At 47.1% G+C, this 26,138-nt stretch overlaps 1 protein-coding gene across 15 annotated transcripts in view; it reads right to left on the reverse strand.

Moving 5' to 3' along the window:
* KYAT3 (kynurenine aminotransferase 3) overlaps positions 1-26,138 on the reverse strand; it is a 133,550-nt gene that overhangs the window by 13,560 nt on the left and 93,852 nt on the right. For all 15 annotated transcript variants that reach the window (XM_030206117.1, XM_030206116.1, XM_030206123.1 and 12 more), the window contains 4 exons: positions 22,263-22,339; positions 21,062-21,151; positions 19,709-19,895; positions 9,122-9,195 (listed from right to left, as the gene is read on the reverse strand). In XM_030206117.1, the coding sequence (XP_030061977.1) occupies positions 9,122-9,195; positions 19,709-19,895; positions 21,062-21,151; positions 22,263-22,339 (428 nt within the window). The remainder of the gene's footprint in view (positions 1-9,121; positions 9,196-19,708; positions 19,896-21,061; positions 21,152-22,262; positions 22,340-26,138) is intronic.

Here is a 26,138-nt window from a genome sequence, read left to right on the forward strand (position 1 = left end):
GGTTCCATTCTTAACTTCCCTGGGCTCTTTTCTTTTTATGAATAGTATTGTCTTTGTACTATAATCTCCTCCCATGGCTTTCAGCACCATTTTTATGCAGAAAATTCCTAGATTTACCTCAACACATTGGAAATTTAATTGGGAATCCAGTCCCAAATCTCAGCCTTCCACTGCCACTTGGATGTTCCACTGCCACTTTAACCTTATCTTGGCAAAAATAAAGTTTCTTATCTTCCTTTCTAGGCCACTTGCTGTCTTTCCCTACTACTACTACTATTTAGCATTTCTATAGCGCTACAAAGCGTACGCAGCGCTGCACAAACATAGAAGACAGTCCCTGCTCAAAGAGCTTACAATCTAGTAGACAAAAAATAAAGCAAACAAATCAATTAATGTGTAGAGGAAAGAGGAGAGGAGTGTAGGTGGAGGCGAGTGGATACAAGTGGTTACGAGTCAAAAGCAATGTTAAAGAGGTGGGCTTTCAATCTAGATTTAAAGATGGTCAAGGATGGGGCAAGACGTAGGGGCTCAGGAAGTCTATTCCAGGCATAGGGCGCAGCAAGACAGAAGGAGCAAAGTCTGGAGTTGGCAGTAGCGGAGAAGGGAACAGATAAGAAGGATTTATCCAGGGAACGGAGTGCACGGGAAGGGGTGTAGGGAAGGACGAGTGTGGAGAGATATTGGGGAGCAGCAGAGTGAGTACATTTATTGGTTAGTAGAAGAAGTTTGAACAGGATACGAAAACGGATAGGGAGCCAGTGAAGCGACTTGAGGAGAGGGGTAGTATGAGTAAAGCGACCCTGGCGGAAGACGAGACGGGCAGCAGAGTTTTGAACTGACTGGAGAGGGTGACTAAGTGGGAGGCCAGCAAGAAGCAGATTGCAGTAGTCCAAACGAGAGGTGACAAAGGGTGTGGATGAGGGTTTTGGTAGAGCGCGCAGAAAGAAAGGGGCGGATTTTATGGATGTTGTAAAGAAAGAAATGACAGGTCTTGGCGATCTGCTGGATATGAGCAGAGAAGGAGAGAGAAGAGTCTAAGATAACCCCAAGGTTTCGAGCTGAGGAGACAGGGAGAATGAGAGAGCCATCAACAGAAATAGAAAACGGGGGGAGCGGGGAGGTGGGTTTGGGGGGGAAATGAGAAGCTCGGTTTTGGTCATATTTAATTTCAGGTGGCATTGAGACATCCAGACAGCAATGTCAGACAAGCACGCTGAAACTCTGGTTTGGATGCAAGGTGAGATATCAGGGGTAGAAAGGTAGATTTGGGAGTCATCAGCATAGAGATGGTAGGAAAAGTGATGGGATGAGATTAATGAACCAAGGGAAGAAGTGTAGATAGAAAAGAGGAGGGGACCAAGAACAGAACTTATTGTAAGCCACACTGAACCCGCAAAAAGGTGGGAAAATGTGGGATACAAATGCAATAAATAAATAAACCCTGAGGTACGCCGACAGGCAGAGGGATAGAGGTAGAAGAGGATCCACCAGAGTGAACACTAAAGGTGCGGAGGGAGAGGTAGGAAGAGAACCAAAGGACAGAGCCCTGGAATCCAAGTGAGGACAGGGTATCGAGAAGTATGCTGTGATCGACAGTGTCAAAAGCAGCGGAAAGATCAAGAAGAATGAGGATGGAATATTGACCTCTGGATTTAGCCAGTAACAGGTCATTGAAGACTTTAGTAAGCGCAGTTTCGGTTGAGTGGAGAGGGCGAAAACCAGATTGTAGTGGGTCAAGAATAGCATGTGAGGAGAGAAAATCAAGGCAGTGGCGGTGAACAGCACGCTCAAGTAATTTGGAGAGAAAGGGAAGGAGGGAGATGGGTCGGTAATTAGAGGGACAAGTAGGGTCGAGTGAAGGCTTCTTAAGGAGAGGTGTGACCACAACATGTTTAAAGGCAGCAGGGACAGTCGCAGTGGAAAGTGAGAGGTTCAGAATGTGACAGATAAAAGGAATAGGAGCAGGAGAGATGGCATCTTTCTGTATATAACAGGGTCATCATTCTAGTCCTTTCAGCTGTGGCTAACAATTCAGCTGTGGCACACAATTAACTACAAGGCATAGTCCTTTGTCTATTCTATGTCCCTCAATGATTATTTCTGAATTAACTATTTAATGCTGTAATTAGGGCACACTAAGAGGGGCATAATCGAAAGGGGCGCCTAAGTTTTCCTGAGGACATCCTCGCAGGACGTCCCGGCGAAGGGGTGGAGAAACCCGTATTATCAAAATAAGATGGGTGTCCATCTTTCATTTCGATAATACGGTCGGGGACGCCCAAATCGCGAAATTTAGGTCGACCTTAGAGATGGTCGTCCCCGATTTTCGGCGATAATGGAAACTGAGGACACCCATCTCAGAAACGACCAAATCCAAGCCCTTTGGTCATGGGAGGAGCCAGCATTTGTAGTGCACTGGTCCCCCTGACATGCCAGGACACCAACCGGCCACCCTACGGGGCACTGCAGTGGACTTCAGAAATTGCTCCCAGGTGCATAGCTCCCTTACCTTGTGTGCTGAGCCCCCCAAAACCCACTCCCCACAACTGTACAACACTACCATAGCCCTAAGGGGTAAGGGGGGCACCTACATGTGGGTACAGTGGGTTTCTGGTGGGTTTTGAAGAGCTCACATTTACCACCACAAGTGTAACAGGTAGGAGGGGGGGGGGGATGGACCTGGGTCCGCCTGCCTGAAGTACACTGCACCCGCTAAAACTGCTCCAGGGAACTGCATTCTGCTGTCATGGAGCTGGGTATGACATTTGAGGCTGGCATAGAGTCTGGAAAAAATATTAAAAAAAATTTTTTTGAGGGTGGGAGGGGGTTAGTGACCGCTGGGGGAGTAAGGGGAGGTCATCCCCGATTCCCTCCAGTCATTTAGGGCACATTTTTGTGGCTTGGTCGTAAGAAATAAAGGACCAGGTAAAGTCGTCCAAGTGTTCGTCAGGGACACCCTTCTTTTTTCCATTATCGGTCAAGGACGCCCATGTATTAGGTACGCCCCAGTCCTGCCTTCGCTATGCCTCTGACACGCCCCCGTAAACTTTGGTCATCCCCGCGAAGGAAAGCAGTTGAGGACGCCCATCTTGCGATTTGTGTTGAAAGATGGGCGCCCTTCTCTTTCGAAAATAAGCCTGTGTTAGTGTGCCCTAATTGCAACATTAAATAGTTAATAGTGCTTTTAATGCACTAAGCTTATTTAATGATGAGACCTCTTTCTCCTTGGAGGCACCTTCTGGCCAGTAGTCTAAACAGGCACATAAGTGTTAATGCAGTGGTTCACTGTTCATGTGTGATTATTCCAAGTTGAACACCTAACACAGCTTAGTAAATTACTATGCTGAAGTGAAATATTTGTTAAAAAAAAAAAGAGAAAAATACAAAAAGCATCATAAGCTGAGAAAGGGCTCTTGAGACAGAGGCAGTAGCAGCTGCTAGGATAGAACAAAATACTTTCACAGAAAACTAACTTATCTTTTGGAACTCTCTGGGTGTGACTCGCTATCCAGAGAGCATAATGAGGAAGAAAAAGAACCCAAACAGAACAAGACAAAGAGGCGCAGGCAGCAAAAAAAAAAAAACTGAGTTTAAAAACCCTATTAGGTTGTATGGATCCACACAGCCTGCAAACCAAGAGAAAAGGAACCCAAAGAGTGCATCCATGGCAGACAGATAATTATCTGCATGCCTCTGCTTACTACTGCTTACCGTTTCTACCAAGCAAATGCAGTGCTGTATGGACACACATAAGACAAACAGTTCTGCATCACAGAGTTCACAATGCTTGGATAAGGTAGGTGTGGAAATTGTGATAGAAGCAAAAGAGGGAAGGTTGATGCTATCCAGAGACTGAAGCACTGGTAGAGAGGATGGTCCCCATCTGTAGTCCTCTACCGAACCTAGAGTGCTTTATTTAAGCAGAGATAACTGCCAGATGCAGCTCCCAATGAAAATTTGAGAAATACTTGTCTGCTCCCATTTCAGAGGACCAAAGAAGGCTGTTGTAGTGCAGGGTGGGATGTGGTGGGGCAGATGACCAGCAGCAGGTAAAGTATTGCTGGTAGAGCACTGGAGGTGATGTACCCTGTTCCTTGCTGATGACTGTATGCACTGTTTTGACAGACACAGAATCTGATAGATCATGTAAGGGATTTCCAGAATAATCCAGTACTGAAAGTTTTGTAGCTGTGGAGCAGTTGGGAAATTTACTTATCATGATAACCACCAGTAAAAAAGTAGGAAATGATGCAAATAGGGTCAAGAACACCCAAAACATAGAACAGCTAGTGGAGAGTCTAATGGATGCCCCTGACCTTTCACCTTCTGATTCATTCTCGGGCCAGGGTCCAACAGCAGCGGCTCCTAAGGAAACAGAAGTCCTATAAAATGTCAGAGATGTAAAGGCTTTTTAAAAAGCTTGAGGATCAGCATTATGCAGAATTCATATACTGTCAGAAGTCTGACTATTTCCACCTGCTGGAAGATGGGCATAACCCGCAAGTCTCTAGATTGGTCTGTGGGATGAGATGGAATGTAAGCATATTCAATCAGAGACTGTAACTAAAAAGTATGCTAAATTATGGAAGACAAAAGAGGTTATTTTAGAATCCATATTTGTTGACTCCAGAACCGAGCACAATATTCTAAGTCAGGGGTGTCCACCCTTGGTTCTCGAGGACCACAATCCAGTCAGGTTTTCAAGATTTTTCCAATGAATACGCACGAGATCTCTTTGCATGCACTGTTTTCACTGTATACAAATAGATCTCATGCATATTCATTGTGGAAATCCTGAAAATCTGACCTGGCGAGGGCCGAGTTTGGATACTTCTGTTCTAAGTGAAGTCTCACCAATAATTTATACAAAGGTATTATCAGCGCCTTTATTATTATTATCCCTCTTTCCGTGCATCCCTTTAGCTCTAGTTACTGCCTTGACACTGTTTTGCCACATGGAGATCATTATTGTAAACTCTCCTCATCAGGGCATATCAGTCTCTTCCCCTCCATCACAGCTGCTTAGCATTTCTGCATGACTGAATTTTTTTCGCATTGAATCTTAAGTGCCAAGCAACTGATCACTCCTCAAGTTTTTTAAAGGGTCACTTCTCTTCTGCTTTGTTGCTCAAATGTGTTCCCTATGTTGCAGATATTCATGTTATCAAAACTTTTCCTTTTAAAACACTGTGCTGACCCCAGGACTGATTCCTGAGACATTCTACTAATCGCCATTTTCTCCTCCAAGTGAGTTCCATTTACCACCACCCTCTATTATCTACAGCAACCACACTTTACCAGCAGAAATTCCTTTGAAAATTGCCCACTTACGATATACCAGTTTCATTTCAACACAAGAACATAACAAGAATTGCCACACTGAGACAGACCGAAGGTCCATCAAGCCCAGTATCCTGTTTCTAACAGTGGCCAAGCCAGGTTTCAAGTACCTGGCAAGATCCCAAAACAGAACAATACATTTTATGCTGCTTATCCTATATATAAGAAATGAATAATCGCTTATGGATGTTTCTTTTAGGAAGCTATCCAAACCTTTTTTAAACCCCGCTAACTGCTTTTACCACATTCTCTGGCAACAAATTCCAGAGTTTAATTACACGTTGAGTGAAGAAATATTTTCTCCGATTTGTTTTAAATGTACTGCTTTGTAGCGTCATTGCGTGCCCCCTAGTACTAGTATTTTTGTAAAGAGTAAACAAGCGATTCACATCTACCCATTCCACTCCACTCTTTATAGACCTCTATCATATCTCCCCGGAACCGTCTTTTCTCCAATCTGAAGACCCTAGCCGCTTTAGCCTTTCCATGTAGGGAAGTTGTCCCATCCCCTTTGTCATTTTTGTCACCCTTCTCTTTACCTTTTCTAATTCCACTATATCTTTTTTGAGATGCGGTGACCAGAATTGCACACAGTATTCGAGGTGCGGTTGCACCATGGAGCGATACAAAGGCATTATAACGTCCTCATTTTTGTCTTTCATTCTTTTCCTAATAATGCCTAACATTCTATTTGCTTTCTTAGCTGCCGCCGCACAATCAGCAGAGGGTTTCAATGTATCGTCAACGCTAACACCTAGATCCCTTTCCTAATGTGGAACCTTGCATCACGTAACTAAAGTTCGGGTTCCTCTTTCCCACATGCATCACATTGCACTTGTTCACATTAAACGTCATCTGCCATTTGGATGCCCAGTCTCCCAGTCTAGTAAGGTCCTCTTATAATTTTCCACAATCCTCTTGCGATTTAACAACTCTGAATAACTTTGTGTTATCAGCAAAGCGATTGCTACATACCTGTAGAAGGTATTCTCCGAGGACAGCAGGCTGATTGTTCTCACTGATGGGTGACGTCCACGGCAGCACCCTCCAATCGGAAACTTCACTAGCAAAGGCCTTTGCTAGCCTTCGCGCGCCGATGCGCACCGCGCATGCGCGGCCGTCTTCCCGCCCGAACCGGCTCGTGTTCGTCAGTCCCATATGTAGCAAGACAAAGACAAGGGAAGACACAATTCCAAAGGGGAGGCGGGCAGGTTTGTGAGAACAATCAGCCTGCTGTCCTCGGAGAATACCTTCTACAGGTATGTAGCATTCGCTTTCTCCGAGGACAAGCAGGCTGCTTGTTCTCACTGATGGGGTATCCCTAGCCCCCAGGCTCACTCAAAACAACAAACATGGTCAATTGGGCCTCGCAACGGCGAGGACATAACTGAGATTGACCTAACAACTTATCCAACTAACTGAGAGTGTAGCCTGGAACAGAATAAACATGGGCATAGGGGGGTGGAGTTGGATTCTAAACCCCGAACAGATTCTGAAGCACTGACTGTCCGAACCGACTGTCGCGTCGGGTATCCTGCTGCAGGCAGTAATGAGATGTGAATGTGTGGACAGATGACCACGTCGCAGCCCTGCAAATCTCTTCAATAGTGGCTGACTTCAAGTGGGCCACTGACGCTGCCATGGCTCTAACACTATGAGCCGTGACATGACCCTCAAGAGCCAGCCCAGCCTGGGCGTAAGTGAAGGAAATGCAATCTGCTAGTCAATTGGAAATGGTGCGTTTCCACACAGCCACTCCCCTCCTGTTGGGATCAAAAGAAACAAACAATTGGGCGGACTGTCTGTTGGGCTGTGTCCGCTCCAGATAGAAGGCCAATGCTCTTTTGCAGTCCAATGTGTGCAGCTGACGTTCAGCAGGGCAGGAATGCGGACAGGGAAAGAATGTTGGCAAGACAATTGACTGGTTCAGATGGAACTCCGACACTACCTTCGGCAAGAACTTAGGGTGAGTGTGGAGGACTATTCTATTATGATGAAATCTGGTGTAAGGGGCCTGGGCCACCAGGGCCTGAAGCTCACTGACTCTACGAGCTGAAGTTACTGCCACCAAGAAAATGACCTTCCAGGTCAAGTACTTCAGATGGCAGGAGTTCAGTGGCTCAAAAGGAGGTTTCATCAGCTGGGTGAGAATGACATTGAGATCCCATGACATTGTAGGAGGTTCGACGGGGGGCTTTGACAAAAGCAAACCTCTCATGAAGCGAACAACTAAAGGCTGTCCTGAGATCGGCTTACCTTCCACACGGTAATGGTATGCACTGATTGCGCTAAAGTGAACCCTTACAGAGTTGGTCTTGAGACCAGACTCAGACAAGTGCAGAAGGTATTCAAGCAGGGTCTGTGTAGGACAGGAGCGAGGATCTAAGGCCTTGCTGTCACACCAGACGGCAAACCTCCTCCATAAAAAGAAGTAACTCCTCTTAGTGGAATCTTTTCTGGAAGCAAGCAAGACACGGGAGACACCCTCCGACAGACCCAAAGAGGCAAAGTCTACGCTCTCAACATCCAGGCCGTTAGAGCCAGAGACTGGAGGTTGGGATGCAGAAGCGCTCCTTCGTTCTGGGTGATGAGGGTCGGAAAACACTCCAATCTCCACGGTTCTTCGGAGGACAACTCCAGAAGAAGAGGGAACCAGATCTGACGCGGCCAAAAAGGAGCAATCAGAATCATGGTGCCTCGGTCTTGCTTGAGTTTCAACAAAGTCTTCCCCACCAGAGGTATGGGAGGATAAGCATACAGCAGGCCTTCCCCCCAATCCAGGAGGAAGGCATCCGATGCCAGTCGGCCGTGGGCCTGAAGTCTAGAACAGAATTGAGGGACCTTGTGGTTGGCTCGAGATGCAAAGAGATCTACCAAGGGGGTGCCCCACACCTGGAAGATCCGGCGCACTATTCTGGAGCTGAGCGACCACTCGTGAGGTTGCATAATCCTGCTCAACCTGTCGGCAAGACTGTTGTTTACGCCTGCCAGATCAGTGAGCGAGATTACCCGGGCGCACTGGGTGCACTTCTTGAAGCCGCTGGAAGACTTTGATGACATGGGCGGAAAAATCACGCTGGCGAAATCAAAATTTGCGATGATGACGAAAGGCACCAAAAAGAAGGGAGAAAAAACCCGTATCGAGGCCAAATAGGCCGGTCCCGAAAGCGAAAGGAAACTTACGCGGGGAAAAAGCTGGAAACACGGGAAAGGGGTAAAGACCGGAAAGGTCTCCTCTTTTTTTTTTTTTTTTTAGCGAAAATCGCGAAGACGCGCGAGGTCAACTTGAGGGGCACAAAACGGCGGCAAAACACGACCGTCCCGAGCGCGGACAAAAGAAGACTGACGAACACGAGCCGGTTCGGGCGGGAAGACGGCCGCGCATGCGCGATGCGCATCAGTGCGCGAGGGCTAGCAAAGGCCTTTGCTAGTGAAGTTTCCGATTGGAGGGGGCTGCCGTGGACGTCACCCATCAGTGAGAACAAGCAGCCTGCTTGTCCTCGGAGAAATGTAATTACATCACTAGTTACTCCCATCTCTAGATCATTTATAAATGTTAAAAAGCAGCCATCCCAGCACAGACCCCTGTGGAACCCCACTATCTACCCTTCTCCGTTGAGAATATTAACCACTTAATCCTACTCACTGTTTTCTATCTTTTAACCAGTTTTTCATCCACAATAGAACACTACCTCTTATCCCATGACTCTTCAATTTCCTCCACCCAATGGGCCTTCATGAACTGTCAAAAAGTATTTTCCTGCAAATACACAAATCTTACCTTTGTTTTAATCATCCATTTCACAAATTTGTAATCATAAGGTTCATTCTCTTTCATATCAGACAGATCCACATCTAAAAGAACAAATGCATGTATAAATTATTTGTAGTGCATGACTTACATAGGACTTTCCAGGTGAGGGGCCAATGCTAAAATGTTATATTTTGTTGTGGACTTCATTAGCAATAACAAAAGTTATAATTAAGTTTTGGGCACTCACTTTGTCTGGAAATAGTTGGCAGCCTGAATGAAGACTTAATGTACACTGAATGAAATTGGTGTTTTATCAATAAGAAATGGCAATTTCACCAGAAGATTGCACAACTTACTTTTTTTTTTTTTTTGTTAAGACTATTTCATGATGAACTCCTATAGGAAAAGGGGGAGCGGAACATATACCATACAGAATATACAGCATATAGGATTAAAGCAAAGGGATATCGCCTCTAATGTCTAGCTGAATGTGGTGCTGACAATAACTCTCTGTCTAACGCAGAGTTTAGCATCAACTACCTGAGAAGATGGATGGATATGAATCAGATTTATCATGTTATCTATGGAGAACCCCCCCCCCCCCACACACACACACACACACTCTTACACAGGTAAGCTATTTTGCTTTCTCCATAAATTATCATGATGAATCAGTCACACAAATGGGGAATCCTAGTTGAGTGTTATCTTTTTCTCATTTAGTTTTGGATTTTTAGGCAGCACAGATATATTGAGGGAGAAGCTGACTATGCATTTAGGCAAGCAGTTCTGTACGGTTTTATCAGTGTCTTAGAGACACATTTTATAGGCCAGTAGTTCTCAACCTTTTTTCCCCCATTAGGACATACCTGATGGACAATGTTCACATGTCCATCATGGTGTAAAATATAAACTTATGCTTGGCATCCACAGAATCCATCCTCCCCTTCACCAACCATGGTTACAGTACAGAACTAGGCCATTTCCCCATAAAACTTACAAAAAAAAATCCAATTCTGGTGTCAACTCAGTAACAGTAACTGAAACTCTCTCGTCTACCACACATCCTGAAATATAAAACCTGTAAAATAAAACCCCACCTATCATATGCAGAGCATATCTCCAATACCTTAACAAAACTGAATGGGCTGTGTCGGCTTTACCACACAGCTTTATAAAAGGGGTGTTAGTGAATTAGGGAGGTAAAGTTCCTACATGAAAAATGACTGCTTCATGGAGCAATTGGTTCTGAAACCAAAAAGAGGGGGGCTCTATTTTAGATCTAGTCCTTAGTGGAAAGAGACTTGGTACAAGAAGTAAAAGTATTGGGTCTGCTGGGCAATAGGGATGACATGATCCATTTCAGTTAATAAATGGAGTGACGAAACTAAGAAAATCTACAGCGGTAGCATTTAACTTTTGAAAGGGCAACTATGATAAAGTGAATAAAATGGTTACAAAAAAAAGCGCTAAAAGTTGCAGCAGCAAAAGTTAGGATTTTAAAACAGACAGGGACTTTGCATAAAAACGCTACCTTGGTGTTACGTCCCTCACCTGATGCCAGGCCTGTGCGGCCAATTCGCCGGCGAGTCATGGCCCGGCAAAGATAGCCGGCCATCTTGGTGTTGGTTAGCTTCAGGAAGGAAGGAGGGTCTGTTTCTGTTTCCTATTTCTGGCAACCGTCATCTGGGTTGGATCAATGGCCGCAGCCATCTTGGATAGATCAGGTCCTGGGAAGCCACCTTGGAGCAACAAGGTCAGGAAGGAAGCCCATATTTGGACGTAGGCACCTCTGCTGATGGGGGCAGCCATCTTGAATCAGCTGCACATGCTTGAGCCTAATTCCTCCACTACTTAAGGCCCTGCCTTCAGTCCTTCGTTGCTTCAGCCTCAATTGTCTCAGAGGTCCACGCCGGAGTTCTGTTCACTGGCTTTCCTCAGTTCCTGTATTCCTGTGTACCAGACCTCGGCTTGTTTTCCTGACCGCGATTGTTTGCTGCCTGCCTAGACCTTGGACTGGTTTGACTATTCTTTGCCCTTCGGATTACTTGGCTACTGGACTGTGTCTGCTTGCCCGTCAGCCTGGTCAGCGGCTGTGCAACCCCGCCGGTTCCAGAAGTCCTGGTGGCCACCTGCAACTGGAAGCTCAACTCTTGGTGAACGGTGGTCGCTTCCCAGGTGAAGCTAGGGGTTGTCTGGCTGCCTGACCGAGTGCAGCATCATTCCATCTCTGCCGTGCTCAGTCGGGGCACAGCGGCTCACTTCTATTGGGTCATAACAGTAGGCCGAAGCCATGAGCTCGCCAGACGGTTCCGAGCTTCCTAAGCTGGCTCAAGCGGTACAGGAGCAGTAAGCACAAATAGCACGATTGTCCTGTGTGCTGCAGAACATCTGCAACTTCCAGCAGCCCAGCAGCAGGCCGCTACGGGTCCGCCAGGATCTAGAGCGGAGGCTTCCACCGCACATCTGCGTCTCCCGGAGCCACCGCGTTTTGTTGGACCCCGGCAGCCTGCAGGGGGTTCCTTAATCAATGTCAGATCTTGTTTGAATTACAGCTGGAGGCTTTTCCATCTGACAGAATTAAAGTAACTTATAATATGTCCCTGCTGTCCGGGGCCGCATTGGCTTAGGTGTCTCCGTTGTGGGAACAGCGGAGTCCGATACTGATTAACCTGGAGGAGTTCTTACGATAGTTCAGGATGGTGTTCGACGTACCTGGCCGACCATCTTCTGCCTCGGGAGAACTGCTGCGTATTCAGCAGGGCTCCGGGTCAGTCGGGGCATATGCCATCCGGTTTCGCTCGCTGGCCGCAGCGCTCCGGTGGGACCAGGAGGCATTGACGGCCATCTTCTGGCAAGGACTGGACGAGCGAATCAAGGATGAGCTGGCTGGCCGAGAGATTCCAGATACTTTGGACGGCCTTATTGCTCTCTGCACAAGGATTGACATTCGGTACCAGGAGCGAGCCCTGGAAAGGGGCATGTCGCGGTCAGTGCACAGATCCAGAGGTCCGTCTCGTCATCCAGAAGCGCCTGGGTCCCATGAGGAGGGTTCGTCTGTCCAAGAAGGAGAGGGTCCACCGTCTCCAGAATCAGCTATGTCTGTATTGTGGGCAGGACGGCCATTTCACGCGTACCTGCCCAAACAAGTCTGGGAAGTCGGGAAACTCTCGGGCCCGAGCCTTATGAAAGGGGTGGCTCTGGGCCGGTTGTCTGCTCTTCCCGACCAGTTGCTCTCTGTTCCTGTACTACTTCAAGGTGAAGGAGGCCAGGTTCATGCTCAGGCCTTACTGGACTCCAGGGCCGGAGGGAATTTTATCGATGCTGAGTTCCTGTCCCAGCTGGGTGGCTCCACGGTACCCTGCCAACCGGAGCTCTGAGTGACGTCCATCCAGGGGGAAGAGTCTTCCCCGGACCATCACCCGGATCACCGTGCCTCTGCGTTTGCAGGTAGGGGCACTACATCAGGAAGATATTCAGTTCCTGGTCCTCACCCGAGCCATTTATCTGGTGATTCTTGGACTGCCCTGGCTCCGTCTACACGCTCCAGTGATCGACTGGTCCACCAGTGAGATCAGAAAATGGGGCGCCCGGTGTGTCAAGCAATGCCTACAGCAAGTCAAGCCTCCCCTGTCGCTCTGCTCAGCTTCAGACCCCGCCGAAGGAGCTGCCTGGGCTGCCTAGGGACTATCAGGACTTTTGCGATGTATTCAGTGCCCGGGTGGCTGACACGTTGCCTCCGCATCGGTCATTCAACTGTGCCATAGACCTCCTGCCAAGAACCGATCCTCCCCAGGGGCGTCTTTACACCCTATCCCGTGAGGAGTCCCGTGCTATGAGGGAGTATATCCGAGAGAATCTCCTCAAGGGGTTTATCAGAGCTTCTACGTCGCCAGCAGGAGCCGGGTTCTTCTTTGTATCTAAGAAAGACAGGTCTCTCCGTCCCTGCATTGACTACCGGGGATTGAACAAGTTCACTGTGAAGAACCGGTACCCGCTTCCATTTATCCCGGAGTTGTTTGACCGTCTGCAGGGGGCCAAGATTTTCACCAAGCTGGATTTGCGCGGAGCCTACAACCTGGTGCGGATCCGGGAGATGACCGGAAGACGGCTTTCAACACACATGAGGGACAGTTTGAATACCGGGTAATGCCGTTTGGCCTCTGCAATGCCCCTGCGGTGTTTCAGAATTTTGTCAACTTCATTTTCCAGGATCTGCTCTACACTTCGGTGATCGTGTACCTAGACGACATTCTGATCTTCTCTTCCTCGCTGCCCCAGCATGTTTCCCACGTCCGCACGGTACTTCAGCGCCTCCAGGAACATCAGCTGTATGCCAAATTGGAAAAGTACTCATTCCACCAACAGAGTCTGCCTTTCCTGTGGTATATTGTCTCTTCCACCGGACTGCAAATGGACCCCGGGAGAGTGACTGCTATTTGTGACTGGCCGGCTCTCCAGGGTCTGCGGGCCTTGCAGAGGTTCCTAGGGTTTGCCAACTACTACCGCCAGTTTATCCAGGACTACTCCCTCATCACGGCTCCACTAACGGCCCTCACAAGGAAGGGCACTGATGTCAAGAACTGGACCCTGGAGGCGGTTGCTGCATTTACAACCCTAAAGAAGGCGTTCCTTCCTGCACCAGTCCTCCGCAGTCCGGATCCTACCCAGCCTTTCGTGGTGGAGGTGGACGCCTCAGCCCTGGGAGTAGGGGCCATGCTCTCTCAGACGTCTGCTGCCGGGAAGAAGCACCCCTGTTTTTTCTTCTCCCGCAAGTTCACCCCCGCGGAACGGAACTATACGGTGGGGGATTGGGAGCTTCTGGCACTCAAGTTAGCTTTTGAAGAATGGCGCTACTTACTGGAGGGGGCAGCGCATCCAGTGACGGTGATCACCGACCACAAGAACCTGCTATACCTCCAAAATGCCACCAGACTGAATCCTCGCCAGGCCCAGTGGTCTCTGTTTTTTTGCTAGATTCGACTTCCGCCTGATTTTCAGGCCGGGGGAGAAGAACGTCCAGGCAGATGCCCTGTCCCGCAGCTTTGAGGCTCCCGGGGACCAGGAGGAGTCCTACCCCATGCTGAACCCGGCCTGTATTCCCTCCATATCTGGAGCTGGCGCCGCTTGCCAGAAGGCAGTACCAGTGAGTCTCCGTAGGAAGGTGCTATGCTGGGGGCACGCTTCCGAATTCGCCGGACACTTCGGGTTCCACAAGACCCTCCAGCTGATCGCCCGGTCGTACTGGTGGCCTCGGATGGCACAGGATGTGCTGCAGTATGTGTCCACCTGTCCGGTGTGCGCCCAAACTAAGAGTTCCCGTCAGCGGCAGTGGGGCTTGATGCTGCCCATGCCAGTACCACAAGGTCACTGGGAGGACCTGTCCATGGATTATATCACTGATCTACCAGCCTCCCAGGGCAACACTGTCATTTGGGTAGTGATAGACCGGTTCTCCAAGATGGCTCACTTTGTTCCAATGAGGGCCTTACCCACTGCTGCCGGCTTTGCCACCAGCTTCATAACCCACATCTTCAGGCTCCATGGATTACCCCAAAGGATCATTAGTGACCACGGCTCACAGTTCACCTCCCGCTTTTGGCGAGCGTTGTGTTCAGCCTTTGGGGTAACCACTCTTTTCTCAACAGCGTACCACCCTCAGACTAATGGAATGGTGGAGCGGGTCAACCAGATGGTGAAGGCGTTCCTCTGGGCCTACTCCAATCAGTGCCAGGATGACTGGTCCACTCTACTACCCTGGACTGAGTTCGCCTATAACAACAGCCTGCATTCAGCCTCCCGGACTACACCGTTCAGCACCATCTATGGACGCCATCCATGTCTACCTTTGCCTATTTCCCCCGCAGAGGTCCCACCGCAGGTATAGCCCATGGTCCGTTCATTTCAGGAGGCCTGGAAGAAGGTGCAGGAGCAGTTGCGCTGGGCAGCGGTCAAGGCCAAGGAGACCTACGATCGCAGGAGACAAGCGGCGCCCACGTTCCTGCCGGGAGAGAAGGTGTGACTAAGCACCTGGTACCTGAGACTATTGCACCTACCCAGTCAACTCCGGGTGCACAATGCTTTCCATGTGTCTCTCTTGAAGCCTTTCCGCAGGTCCAAGTGGCATCCTGAACCCAAGAAGGTGGTTGTGCCTGATTTGCTTACTTTATTTATTTTTTGTCTATTAGATTGTAAGCTCTTTGAGCAGGGACTGTCTTTCTTCTATGTTTGTACAGCGCTGCGTATGCCTTGTAGCGCTATAGAAATGCTAAATAGTAGTAGTAGTAGTAGTAGAGTGATCCAGATCCCGAGAACGAGGTGGATCGCATCCTGGACGCGAAGCTGCGTGGAGGAAGGCTGTTCTACCTACTGTCCTGGAAACATTTTGGCCCAGAAGACAACTCCTGGGAGCCAGCAACCAACGTCCATGCTCCAGACCTGGTCCGTGAGTTCCATTCTCTTCATCCTACTCAACCCGGGCCGGGGAGAAGGGGGAGGCGTCAGGGGGGGATACTGTTACGTCCCTCACCTGGTGCTAGGCCTGCATGGCCAATTCGCCGGCGAGTCGTGGCCCGGCGAAGATAGCCGGCCATCTTGGTGTTGGTTAGCTTCAGGAAGGAAGGAGGGTCTGTTTCTGTTTCCTATTTCTGGCAACCGTCATCTGGGTTGGATCAATGGCCGCAGCCATCTTGGATAGATCAGGTCCTGGGAAGCCATCTTGGAGTAACGAGGTCAGGAAGGAAGCCCATATTTGGATGTAGGCACCTCTGCTGATGGGAGCAGCCATCTTGAATCAGCTGCACATGCTTGAGCCTAATTCCCCCAATACTTAAGGCCCTGCCTTCAGTCCTTCATTGCTTCGGCCTCAATTGTCTCAGAGGTCCACGCCAGAGTTCTGTTCACTGGCTTTCCTCAGTTCCTGTATTCCTGTGTACCAGACCTCGGCTTGTTTTCCTGACCGCGATTGTTTGCTGCCTGCCTAGACCTTGGATTGGTTTGACTATTCTTTGACCTACGAATTACTTGGCTATTGGACTGTGTCTGCTTGCCCATCAGCCTGGTCAGCGGCTGTGCAACCCCCAGTTCCAGAAGTCCTGGTGGCCACCTGCAGCTGGGAGCTCAACTCTTGGTGAATGGTTGTCACTTCCCAGGTGAAGCTAGGGGGTGTCTGGCTGCCTGACCAAGAGCGGCGTCAATCCATCTCTGCCGTGCTCAGTCGGGGCACAGGGGCTCACTTCTACCGGGTCATAACACTTGGAAACCCAGATCAGACATATTCCTTGTATTAAAAAAGGTGTAAAGATGGCCAAATGACAGCTAGCATGGTTAAAAGATATGGTGAAAGAGACTATTAGAGCCAAATGAATATCTTTTGAAAATGATCCAAATGAAGAAAACAGGAAACAACATAAGCACTGGCAAGTTAGATGCAAAGCATTGATAAGGAAGGCTAAACGAGAATTTGAAAAGAATCTTGCCATAGAGGCAAAAACTCATAAAGAAAACTTTTTCAGGTGCATTAGATGCAGAAAGCCTTCAAGGAATTCACCAGGATTGTTAGATGACCAAGAACTAAAAGGGGCACTCAGAGAAGACAAGGCTATACCAGAGAGACTAAATGAATTCTTTGCTTTGGGCTTTACTCAGGTGAATATAAGGTATTTACCTGCAGAGAACAAAAGGAGCAGTATGGCAGCTTAAAAGTCTCAAATGAAGTTTTAATTAGAGTCAATCAAAATAAAAAGGCAGTTCCAGGTGCATCTTTCTAGACTTCAAAACAAGCTGTAAAAACAGTCCAATATGCTTCGACGTCCACAGTGCCTGCATCAGGGGCCAATGTTACATTAGTGAGTCAGATAATAAAACATCCACCTATAAATACAATTTAAAAAAACAGTCATTGAACTAAAATAAATGTAAAAAACAAAACAAAACAAAACACTGAATATGTTTTAAAAAGTTTCATCATAGATAAAACAAGGTGGAAAGAACCACTAACAGGAACAGAAAAACACTGAAAATATTAAAAACATTGTGTACATATAACATTCTCCATAAAAATTATAGTGGCATAGTATCCCCCCACCCATTTATTAAAGAAAAACAGACAAATCCAAAACTTAATCAAGCCCCAAAGGTTGTACAGAGTGTTAAACAAAAATATATGTTGTCGCTCTTCCTGTAAGAGATATTGGTTTAAGTCACCTCCTCTCCATGTAGGTAGGAGCTTGCATAATATGCAAAATTTTATTTCTTCAAAGATATGATTATTTACAATGATCAGGCAAACAAAAAAGAAGCAGAAACTGGGCCTTCAGGATTGAGAAAAAATGGAGTCCTTTAATATCACAAATACCCGACACGGGCCGTGTTTCGGCGTACAACCGCCTGCATCAGGGGTCAATAAACTCCTATCGGTCAACTTGCAAACTGTAGCGCAAGAGGTGAGTAAACCGATCGGGGTAAAACTCCTGTTGTTTGGACAGCTCATCTCTATTCAGAAAAACGCCTTCAAACCTGACAACCGCCAAAAGGTTTGAAGGCGTTTTTCTGAATAGAGACGAGCTGTCCAAACAACGGGAGTTTTACCCCGATCGGTTTACTCACCTCTTGCGCTACAGTTTGCAAGTTGACCGATAGGAGTTTATTGACCCCTGATGCAGGCGGTTGTACGCCGAAACACGGCCCGTGTCGGGTATTTGTGATATTAAAGGACTCCATTTTTTCTCAATCCTGAAGGCCCAGTTTCTGCTTCTTTTTTGTTTGCCTTGTTGTACTTGTATGCTGTTTTCCCTCTCTTTTGTGACTGTCTTTACAATGATCAAACATAAGAACAGCCATACTGGGTCAAACCAATGGTCCATCCAGCCCAGCATCCTGTTTCCAACCGTGGCTAATCCAACTATGAGTATTTGTTGTTTGCCTGAATTTTTGTGGATCTAGGGTTTGCCCTATTCTTGAACTGTAAGCCACTCTAATATAAGTTTTTGGTACCAGCAGCCTATAAATGGCATTTGTAATGTAAATGTAATATATACAGGTCATAACATAAGACCATAAGAGTAGCCATACTGGGTCAGACCAGTTGTCCAGCTAGCCCCGTATCCTGTTTTCCGAACAGTGGCCAAGCCAGGTCACGAGTACCTGACAAAATCCCAAATAGTAGCACCATTCTATGCTACCAATCCCAGGGCAAGCAGTGGCTTCCCCATGTCTGTCTCAATAGCAGACAATGGACTTTTCCTCCAGGAAATTGTCTAAACTTCTTTTAAAACTAGATATTCCAACTGCTGTTCGTAGATCTTCCAGCAAAGAGTTCCAGAGCTTAACTATTTGTTGAGTGAAAAAAATATTTCCTCCTATTTGTTTTAAAATTATTTCCATTAACTTCATTGAGTGTCCCCTGGTTCTTGTACTTTTTGAAAGAGTAAAAAATTGATTCACTTCTACTCGTTCAACTAAAGGCTAGAAAAAGGCTCATTTCTTTTCCCTGTTTAAAATGACTACGAAACTGCAGATCCAACATTATTTTTCAGAACTTCAGCAAGAACATGTGACGGTTCAATAGCTAAACATTTGCCCCTGATGCAGGCGCTGTGAATGCTGAAACATGTTGGGCTGTTTTTGCAACTGGTTTTGAAGTCTAGATATATGCACCTTGTATCACCTTTTAATTTTGATTAACTCTTAATAAGATTTAAGCTGCCATACTACTCCTTTTGCTTTCTGCATTCATTAACAGTTTTATTGATTAACATTGGGATTTATTAACTGCCTTTATGAAGAGATTCATCCAAGGCAGTATACAACAGATACAGTTCAACATAAAATTTACAATTTTGTTCACAGCATACAACAGTAAACCAGACAAGCAGGAACTAGGAAGTATAAAAGCTAGGGGCACAGCCAGGTTAAGGAAGCCCAGAAGGAAGCAGCAACACTCCAGGGCATATACCTCCACCATCTATGTATGAATTGCCACTGCTACAGTCAGGTAGGCCAAGCCTCACTTGGCATCTTGCAGCTTTTGTATTTTGACCTGAGTAACTGAGGAGCCAAGAAAGGGACAAGTAAAGTGTGCTACTGTGCTGAGAGAGAGGAAGGTACACAATTCATCTGCTGATTGACAGACATCCACAAGTCCAGGACTGGTCTGGTGAGGATGCTAAGTAAACCAATAGGGAATAAGTGATTCAGTAGTAATGTAGATATTTGAGATACACAAGAATCAGGTCAGCTATGTGGAGGGACCCAAGTTTGATTTTCAGCACAATTCTTCTTCTTAGAGTGTAAGTCCACTAGGGACAGAGGCAGTATCTACATATAATAAAAATGTAAATCACTTTGGTTGTTCTACAGAAAGGTGGTATATCAAATCCATGACCCCTTGACCAGGTTTAGGGCTCATGATTGCAAGGTTCCAGTAGGAGACTCTGAACATGGCCTAAAATGAAACTGTACTAAAGTAATTTGGGATCAGCTATAAATTACAAGACAAAAAATTATAAAGTAGATGTGAATGAAAGCTCATGGAAGCAGATCCTAGTTCTAGTTCTTGGAGCAGGAGGAAAGCACAGGGGTAAAAAAAAAATGGTACATAAAAATGTTGCTAACGTAATGAAGACACATCAGCTATGATGAAATATCCTCCTTCAGGAACGAGAGGTTTCAGTCCAACTTCCTGGAGTAACTTAGCCATCCTATCACGCTTGACTTCCAATTCCTGTGACAGCGAGTTAAAATAGCACTCTGGGTCACCCATACGTTTGAAGTCTTTCAAAAGAGCTTGTGCCAGAGCTTCCTATAAATAACAAGATAAAGAAAAGATATACTTTTAAAATATAAATCAACATAAAATTGAACAAAGAATACATTTTAACACAAAATCAAAAAATTATGTTTAATAAAACAAATCTACTACTACTACTACTTATCTTTTCTATAGAGCTACTAGACGAACGCAGCGCTGTACAATTGAACATGAAGAGACAGTCCCTGCTGGACAGAGCTTACAGTCTAATTAGGACAAACAGGACAAACAAGAGATAAGGGAATATTAAAGTGATGGTGATAAAATAAGGGTTCTGAACAAGTGAATAAGGGTTAGGAGTTAAAAGCAGCATCAAAAAGGTGAGTTTTTAGCTTAGATTTGAAGACGACCAGAGATGGAGCTTGACGTACCGGCTCAGGAAGTCTATTCCAGGCATATGGTGCAGCAAGATAAAAAGAACAGAGTCTGGAGTTAGCGGTGGAGGAGAAGGGTGCAGATAAGAGAGATTTACCCAGTGAACGGAGTTCCCGGGGAGGAATGTAGGGAGAGATGAGAGTGGAGAGGTATAGAGGAGCTGCAGCGTGAATGCACTTATAGGTCAATAAGAGAAGTTTGAACTGTATGCGGAAACGGATAGGAAGCCAGTGAAGTGACTTGAGGAGAGGGCTAATATGAGAATAACGACACTGGCGGAATATTAGTCGTGCAGCAGAATTTTGAACAGATTGAAGAGGAGAGAGATGGCTAAGTGGGAGACCTGTGGAAAGCAAGTTGCAATAGTCTAAGCAAGAGGTGATAAGAGTGTAAATGAGGGTTCTGGTAGTGTGCTCAGAAAGGAAAGGGCGAATTTTGGTGATATTATAGAGAAAGAAACGACAGGTTTTAGCAATCTGCTGAATATGTGCAGAGAAGGAGAGGGAGGAGTCGAAGATGACCCCAAGGTTACGAGCTGATGACATATCCTGCAGATGCTCCTTGTGATCTTGGGCAAATCACTTAACCCTCCATTGCCTCAGGTACAAACTTAGATTGTAAGACCCCAGGGGAACAGGGAAATACCTAGTGTACCTGAATGTAACTCACCTTGAGCTACACCCAAATACATGTCAGTAAATTTACTTGTAAACCCTAAAGACAATGCTAACTATCATTCTAAACTACCAAGTATATAAAAAAAGCTTTAGCTTTGCACCTACTTGTAATGGCGTTGCACAAGAATAAACACTATTGTGCTGAACAGTTTGCAGGTGTTTTATGAGATGCTGTGGACCAATAGACCAACCGAGCTAAGAAAGAAAAGAAAGAAATGTTACAAAGCAAATTTTTGTCTAATTCTTTTCCCACCCACCAACTCTGAGGCCTGGAAGCATATAACATAGTAACATAGTAGATGATGGCAGAAAAAGACCTGCACGGTCCATCCAGTCTGCCCAACAAGATAAACTCATATGTGCTTACTTTCTGTGTATATCTTACCTTGATCTTTAAAAGGACTCCTCAGTGCTACCATGCAAGCCACCACAGTAGCAGCAGTTGCCTTCTCTCAGTGCACTGCCTCTTATATGCCCAACCCCAACCAGCTCTGACAAACAGAACTGAAACAAGGGTCTACTGTACTGTAGCACACACTACAATGGCCTGAGCCATGAAATCCACCCTTCTCAGATTTATCACTTCCTACTCAAACTCCTGCAATCTCCAGCCAATACCTCATATTTAAGCTGTTCCTTCCATCTCTGAAAACTAACTCTGAGTCTGGCTTGGAACATCAGGGTCAATTGCTGTGTGCATGCATAAGTTCCCTGGTTTAATTCCCAGATCAGCTGGGGCCGGGGATGCTACAAAGGAAGCAGTCAAAGCCCCTGAGGAGGTAGGGTGGAGAAGAGTGAGGTATGGTAATTGATAAGGATGACACCTTCTGGTTGGAGTTGCAGCCTATGTATGACACAGGGTCCTGGAAGGAGTGCTCGTGTATTTATTTATTTATTTGTTGCATTTGTATCCCACATTTTCCCATCTCTTTGCATCGCTATATTCACGAAGGGAGGTATATTAAATTTAATAAGCATACCAGCCCTTTTATGTTTTTGACTATCTGAATAGTGTCAGGACAGTTTATAAGACTTTTCAGTGGCACTGTCTGTAAATTGCTAAAGAAACTTCATGTATAGCGCCCAGATGGTGTACTTACCTGCACAGTGACTGCTGTTATCCAGATAAATGCTTTTGAACAAAAGACCAAACAATATCTGAGACATTCCTTCCAAGAGCCAATCAGGGTACTTGGAAAATCCCTAGGACTCAGAACAGCTATATGAAAATACTGTATACTACATAAAAGGCCACAAAGTCATTCTAACAAATTATTTTTACTTTTCAAAGTCCTTTTCCTCCTACCTTCCAGCCGGTTACACTGAAGGTCTTTCCAGCACTTCCTATTGTTATTGTTCTTTCCCACATACCTGGCAAAGTAGCTAAACAGAAAATAAAAATGTTGAGTATCTACTGTATTTACCTGCAAAATTCCATCTACTTACATAAAACAAAAGGAATTGAAAATCCACACAAAAAGATAAACAAAAATGTTTCCATACCTTGTTACAAGCATTGTATTAAAAAGATTCCATCTGAAACATGCATCTACTTTCATTATGTTAAAGCAAAGTAACATTCTACCATGTTTTTTTTTTTAGGTGTTTTCTCTAAGCCCACCCATATTCCCCTCCCGTCTTGCTCGCTACAGCAATACCCTATTCACCCCCATCCCTCACCACCTCTCTTGTCCCCTCCTCCTTCCTAGCTCTCAACCTTCAACACTTCCTTCCTGCCATTAACCCATCACCATTCCTACTAAGTGCATCCCGTCTTCGTCGCCTTCGTCGCCCGACCTCCCCCACCCTCCTTCGCACTCTCGTACTCCTCCTCTTGCTATCTGCGGGAGACATTAATCCTAATCCAGGCCCCCCTCACCTGGCCTCCTTCTATCCATGCAAACGATTCCGTGAGGTCTCCAATCTCGTCTCTATTCCCCTCCTTCCCCCCTCTTCTCTCCCCTTCTCATGTGCCCTGTGGAATGCCCACTCAGTCTGCAACAAACTGCCCCTCACCCATGATCTCTTCATCTCTCGCTCCCTTCAACTGCTCGCCCTAACCGAAACCTGGCTCTCCCCTGACGACTCTGCCTCAGTCGCGGCCCTTTGCCATGGAGGCTCTCTCTTCTCCCACATTCCCCGCCCAGTTGGCCGCGGTGGAGGCGTCGGGCTACTACTCTCGCCCTCTTGTAGTTTCCAACCCCTCCTCCTACCACAGTCTCACTGCTTCTCATCCTTTGAAGCACACTCCATCCGGCTATTCCACCCATTGCCACTCAGAGTGGCAGTCATTTACTGCCCCCCTAATAAATCCCTCTCCTCCTTCCTCACCGACTTCGATGCCTGGCTTTCCGTTTTTCTTGAACCCTCATCTCCGTCCCTCATTCTCGGAGACTTTAACATACAAGTTGATGACCTATCCGACCCTCACGCTTCCCAGTTCCTCACTCTAATATCCTCCTTCAACCTCCAACTATGCTCCACCACCCCTACTTACCGAGACGGCCATTGTCTTGACCTTGTCCTCTCCTCTTCCGGCTCTCCCTCCAACTTCAACGCTTCAGCTCTTCCTCTCTCCGATCATCATCTGATCACCTTCACACTTCTTCACCCCCCCCCCCCCCCTCAGCCCCGTTCAACTATTACCACGACCTCCAGGAATCTGCAGGCTATTGACCCTCCCACCTTATGCTCTAGTATTTCTAATCTCCTCCCCTCCATCATGTCCTCCGAGTCTGTCGACAAGGCTGTCTCCGCTTACAATGCCACTCTCTCCTCTGCTCTGGACACCCTCGCACCATCCACCTCCCGTCCCACTATTCCTCAGCCTTGGCTGACTCCTTGCATCCGCTACCTTCGTTCCTGCACCCGATCTGCCGAACGCCTCTGGAGGAAATCTCGCACCCATTCAGATTTCCTTCACTACAAATTCATGCTATCCTCCTTCCAGTCCTCACTATTCCTTGCCAAACAGGACTATTACACCCAATTGACCAACTCTCTCAGCTCCAACCCCCGTCGTCTCTTCGCCACCCTTAACTCCCTAGGGTTACCATATGGCTCCAGAAAAAGGAGGACAAAATGAGCCAGTCTGGGTTTTACTTCCATTGCTTTCAATGGAAGTAAAACCCGGACAGGATCAATGTGTCCTCCTTTTTCTGGAGCTATGTGGTAACCCTATAACTCCCTCCTCAAAGTGCCCCCCGCTCCCACCCCACCCCCTCGCTCTCTCCTCAATCACTGGCCGATTACTTCCACGACAAGATGCAAAAGATCAACCTGGAGTTCACTAGCAAGCCATCTCCGCCTCTTCACCCTTCAACCCTCTCCCTCAACCAACCATCCCAGACCTCTTTCTCCTCCTTTCCTGACATCACCGAGGAGGAAACCGCTCGCCTTCTTTCCTCCTCAAAATGCACCACCTGTTCCCTCTGATCCCATCCCCACCAACTTACTTACCACCATCTCTCATACTGTCACCCCCTCCATCTGTCATATCCTCAACCTCTCTCTCTCCACGGCAACTGTCCCTGACACCTTCAAGCACGCCGTAGTCACACCCCTCCTCAAAAAAACATCACTTGACTCATCTCCCTCCTACCCTTCCTCTCCAAAATACTTGAGCGTGCCGTTCACAGCCGCTGCCTTGATTTTCTCTCCTCTCATGCCATCCTCGATCCACTTCAATCCGGTTTTCGCCCCCTTCACTCGACAGAAACAGCACTCTCTAAAGTCTGTAACGACCTGTTCCTTGCCAAATCCAGAGGCCACTACTCCATCCTCATCCTCCTCGATCTATCCGCTGCTTTTGACACTGTCAATCATGATTTACTCCTTGCCACACTGTCCTCAATTGGGTTCCGAGGCTCTGTCCTCTCCTGGTTCTCCTCCTATCTCTCCCACCGCACCTTCAGAGTTCACTCTCATGGATCTTCCTCCACCCCCATCCCGCTATCTGTTGGTGTTCCCCAAGGATCTGTCCTTGGACCCCTTCTCTTCTCAATCTACACCTCTTCCCGGGGCTCCCTGATCTCATCTCATGGCTTCCAGAATCATCTCTATGCTGATGACACCCAGCTGTATCTCTCCACACCAAACATCACCGCGGAGACCCAGGCAAAGATATCGGCCTGCCTATCTGACACTGCTGCCTGGATGTCCAACCGCCACCTGAAACTGAACATGTCCAAGACCGAGCTCATCGTCTTTCCACCAAAACCCACTTCTCCTCTTCCTCCACTTTCCATCTCAGTTGATAACAACCTCATCCTCCCCGTCTCATCTGCCCGCAACCTCGGAGTCATCTTCAACTCCTCCCTCTCCTTCTCCACGCATATCCAGCAGATAGCCAAGACCTGTCGTTTCTTCCTCTTCAACATCAGCAAAATTCGCCCTTTCCTCTCTGAACACACCATCCGAACCCTCATCCACGCTCTCATTACCTCGCGCCTTGACTACTGCAACCTACTCCTCACCGGCCTCCCACTTAGCCATCTATCCCCCCCTTCAATCTGTCCAGAACTCTGCTGCACGTCTTATATGCCACCTGAACCGATCTACTCATATCACCCCTCTCCTCAGGTCACTTCACTGGCTTCCAATCAGATACCGCATACAGTTCAAGCTTCTCCTCCTTACCTACAAATGCACTCAGTCTGCTGCACCTCACTACCTCTCTACCCTCATCTCCCCTTACGTTCCAGCCCGAAACCTCCGTTCACAGGACAAATCCCTCCTCTCGGTACCCTTCTCCACCACCGCCAACTCCAGGCTCCGCTCATTCTGCCTCACCTCACCCTATGCCTGGAACAACCTTCCTGAGCCCTTACGCCAAGCCCCCTCCCTGCCCATCTTCAAGTCTTTGCTCAAAGCCCACCTCTTCAATGCTGCCTTCGGCACCTAACTCTCACCTCTCAGGAAATCCAGACTGCCCCAATTTGACTACCCCTATCGGACTGACTGTCTTTAGATTGTAAGCTCTTTGAGCAGGGACTGTCCTTTATGTTAAATTGTACAGCGCTGCGTAACCCTAGTAGCGCTTTAGAAATGTTAAATAGTAGTAGTAGTAGTAGTAAGCCACTGGTATTAAAACATATTGACCATTTAACTGTTTCTACTGTTCAGAAAATAATTTTTTTTTAAATAAAGCTTTAAAAGTTACAGCTGGGGTGGGAGGCGGGAG

This window comes from Microcaecilia unicolor, chromosome 6, assembly GCF_901765095.1.
Source record: "Microcaecilia unicolor chromosome 6, aMicUni1.1, whole genome shotgun sequence".
In the NCBI taxonomy this organism is placed as follows: Eukaryota; Metazoa; Chordata; class Amphibia; order Gymnophiona; family Siphonopidae; genus Microcaecilia; species Microcaecilia unicolor.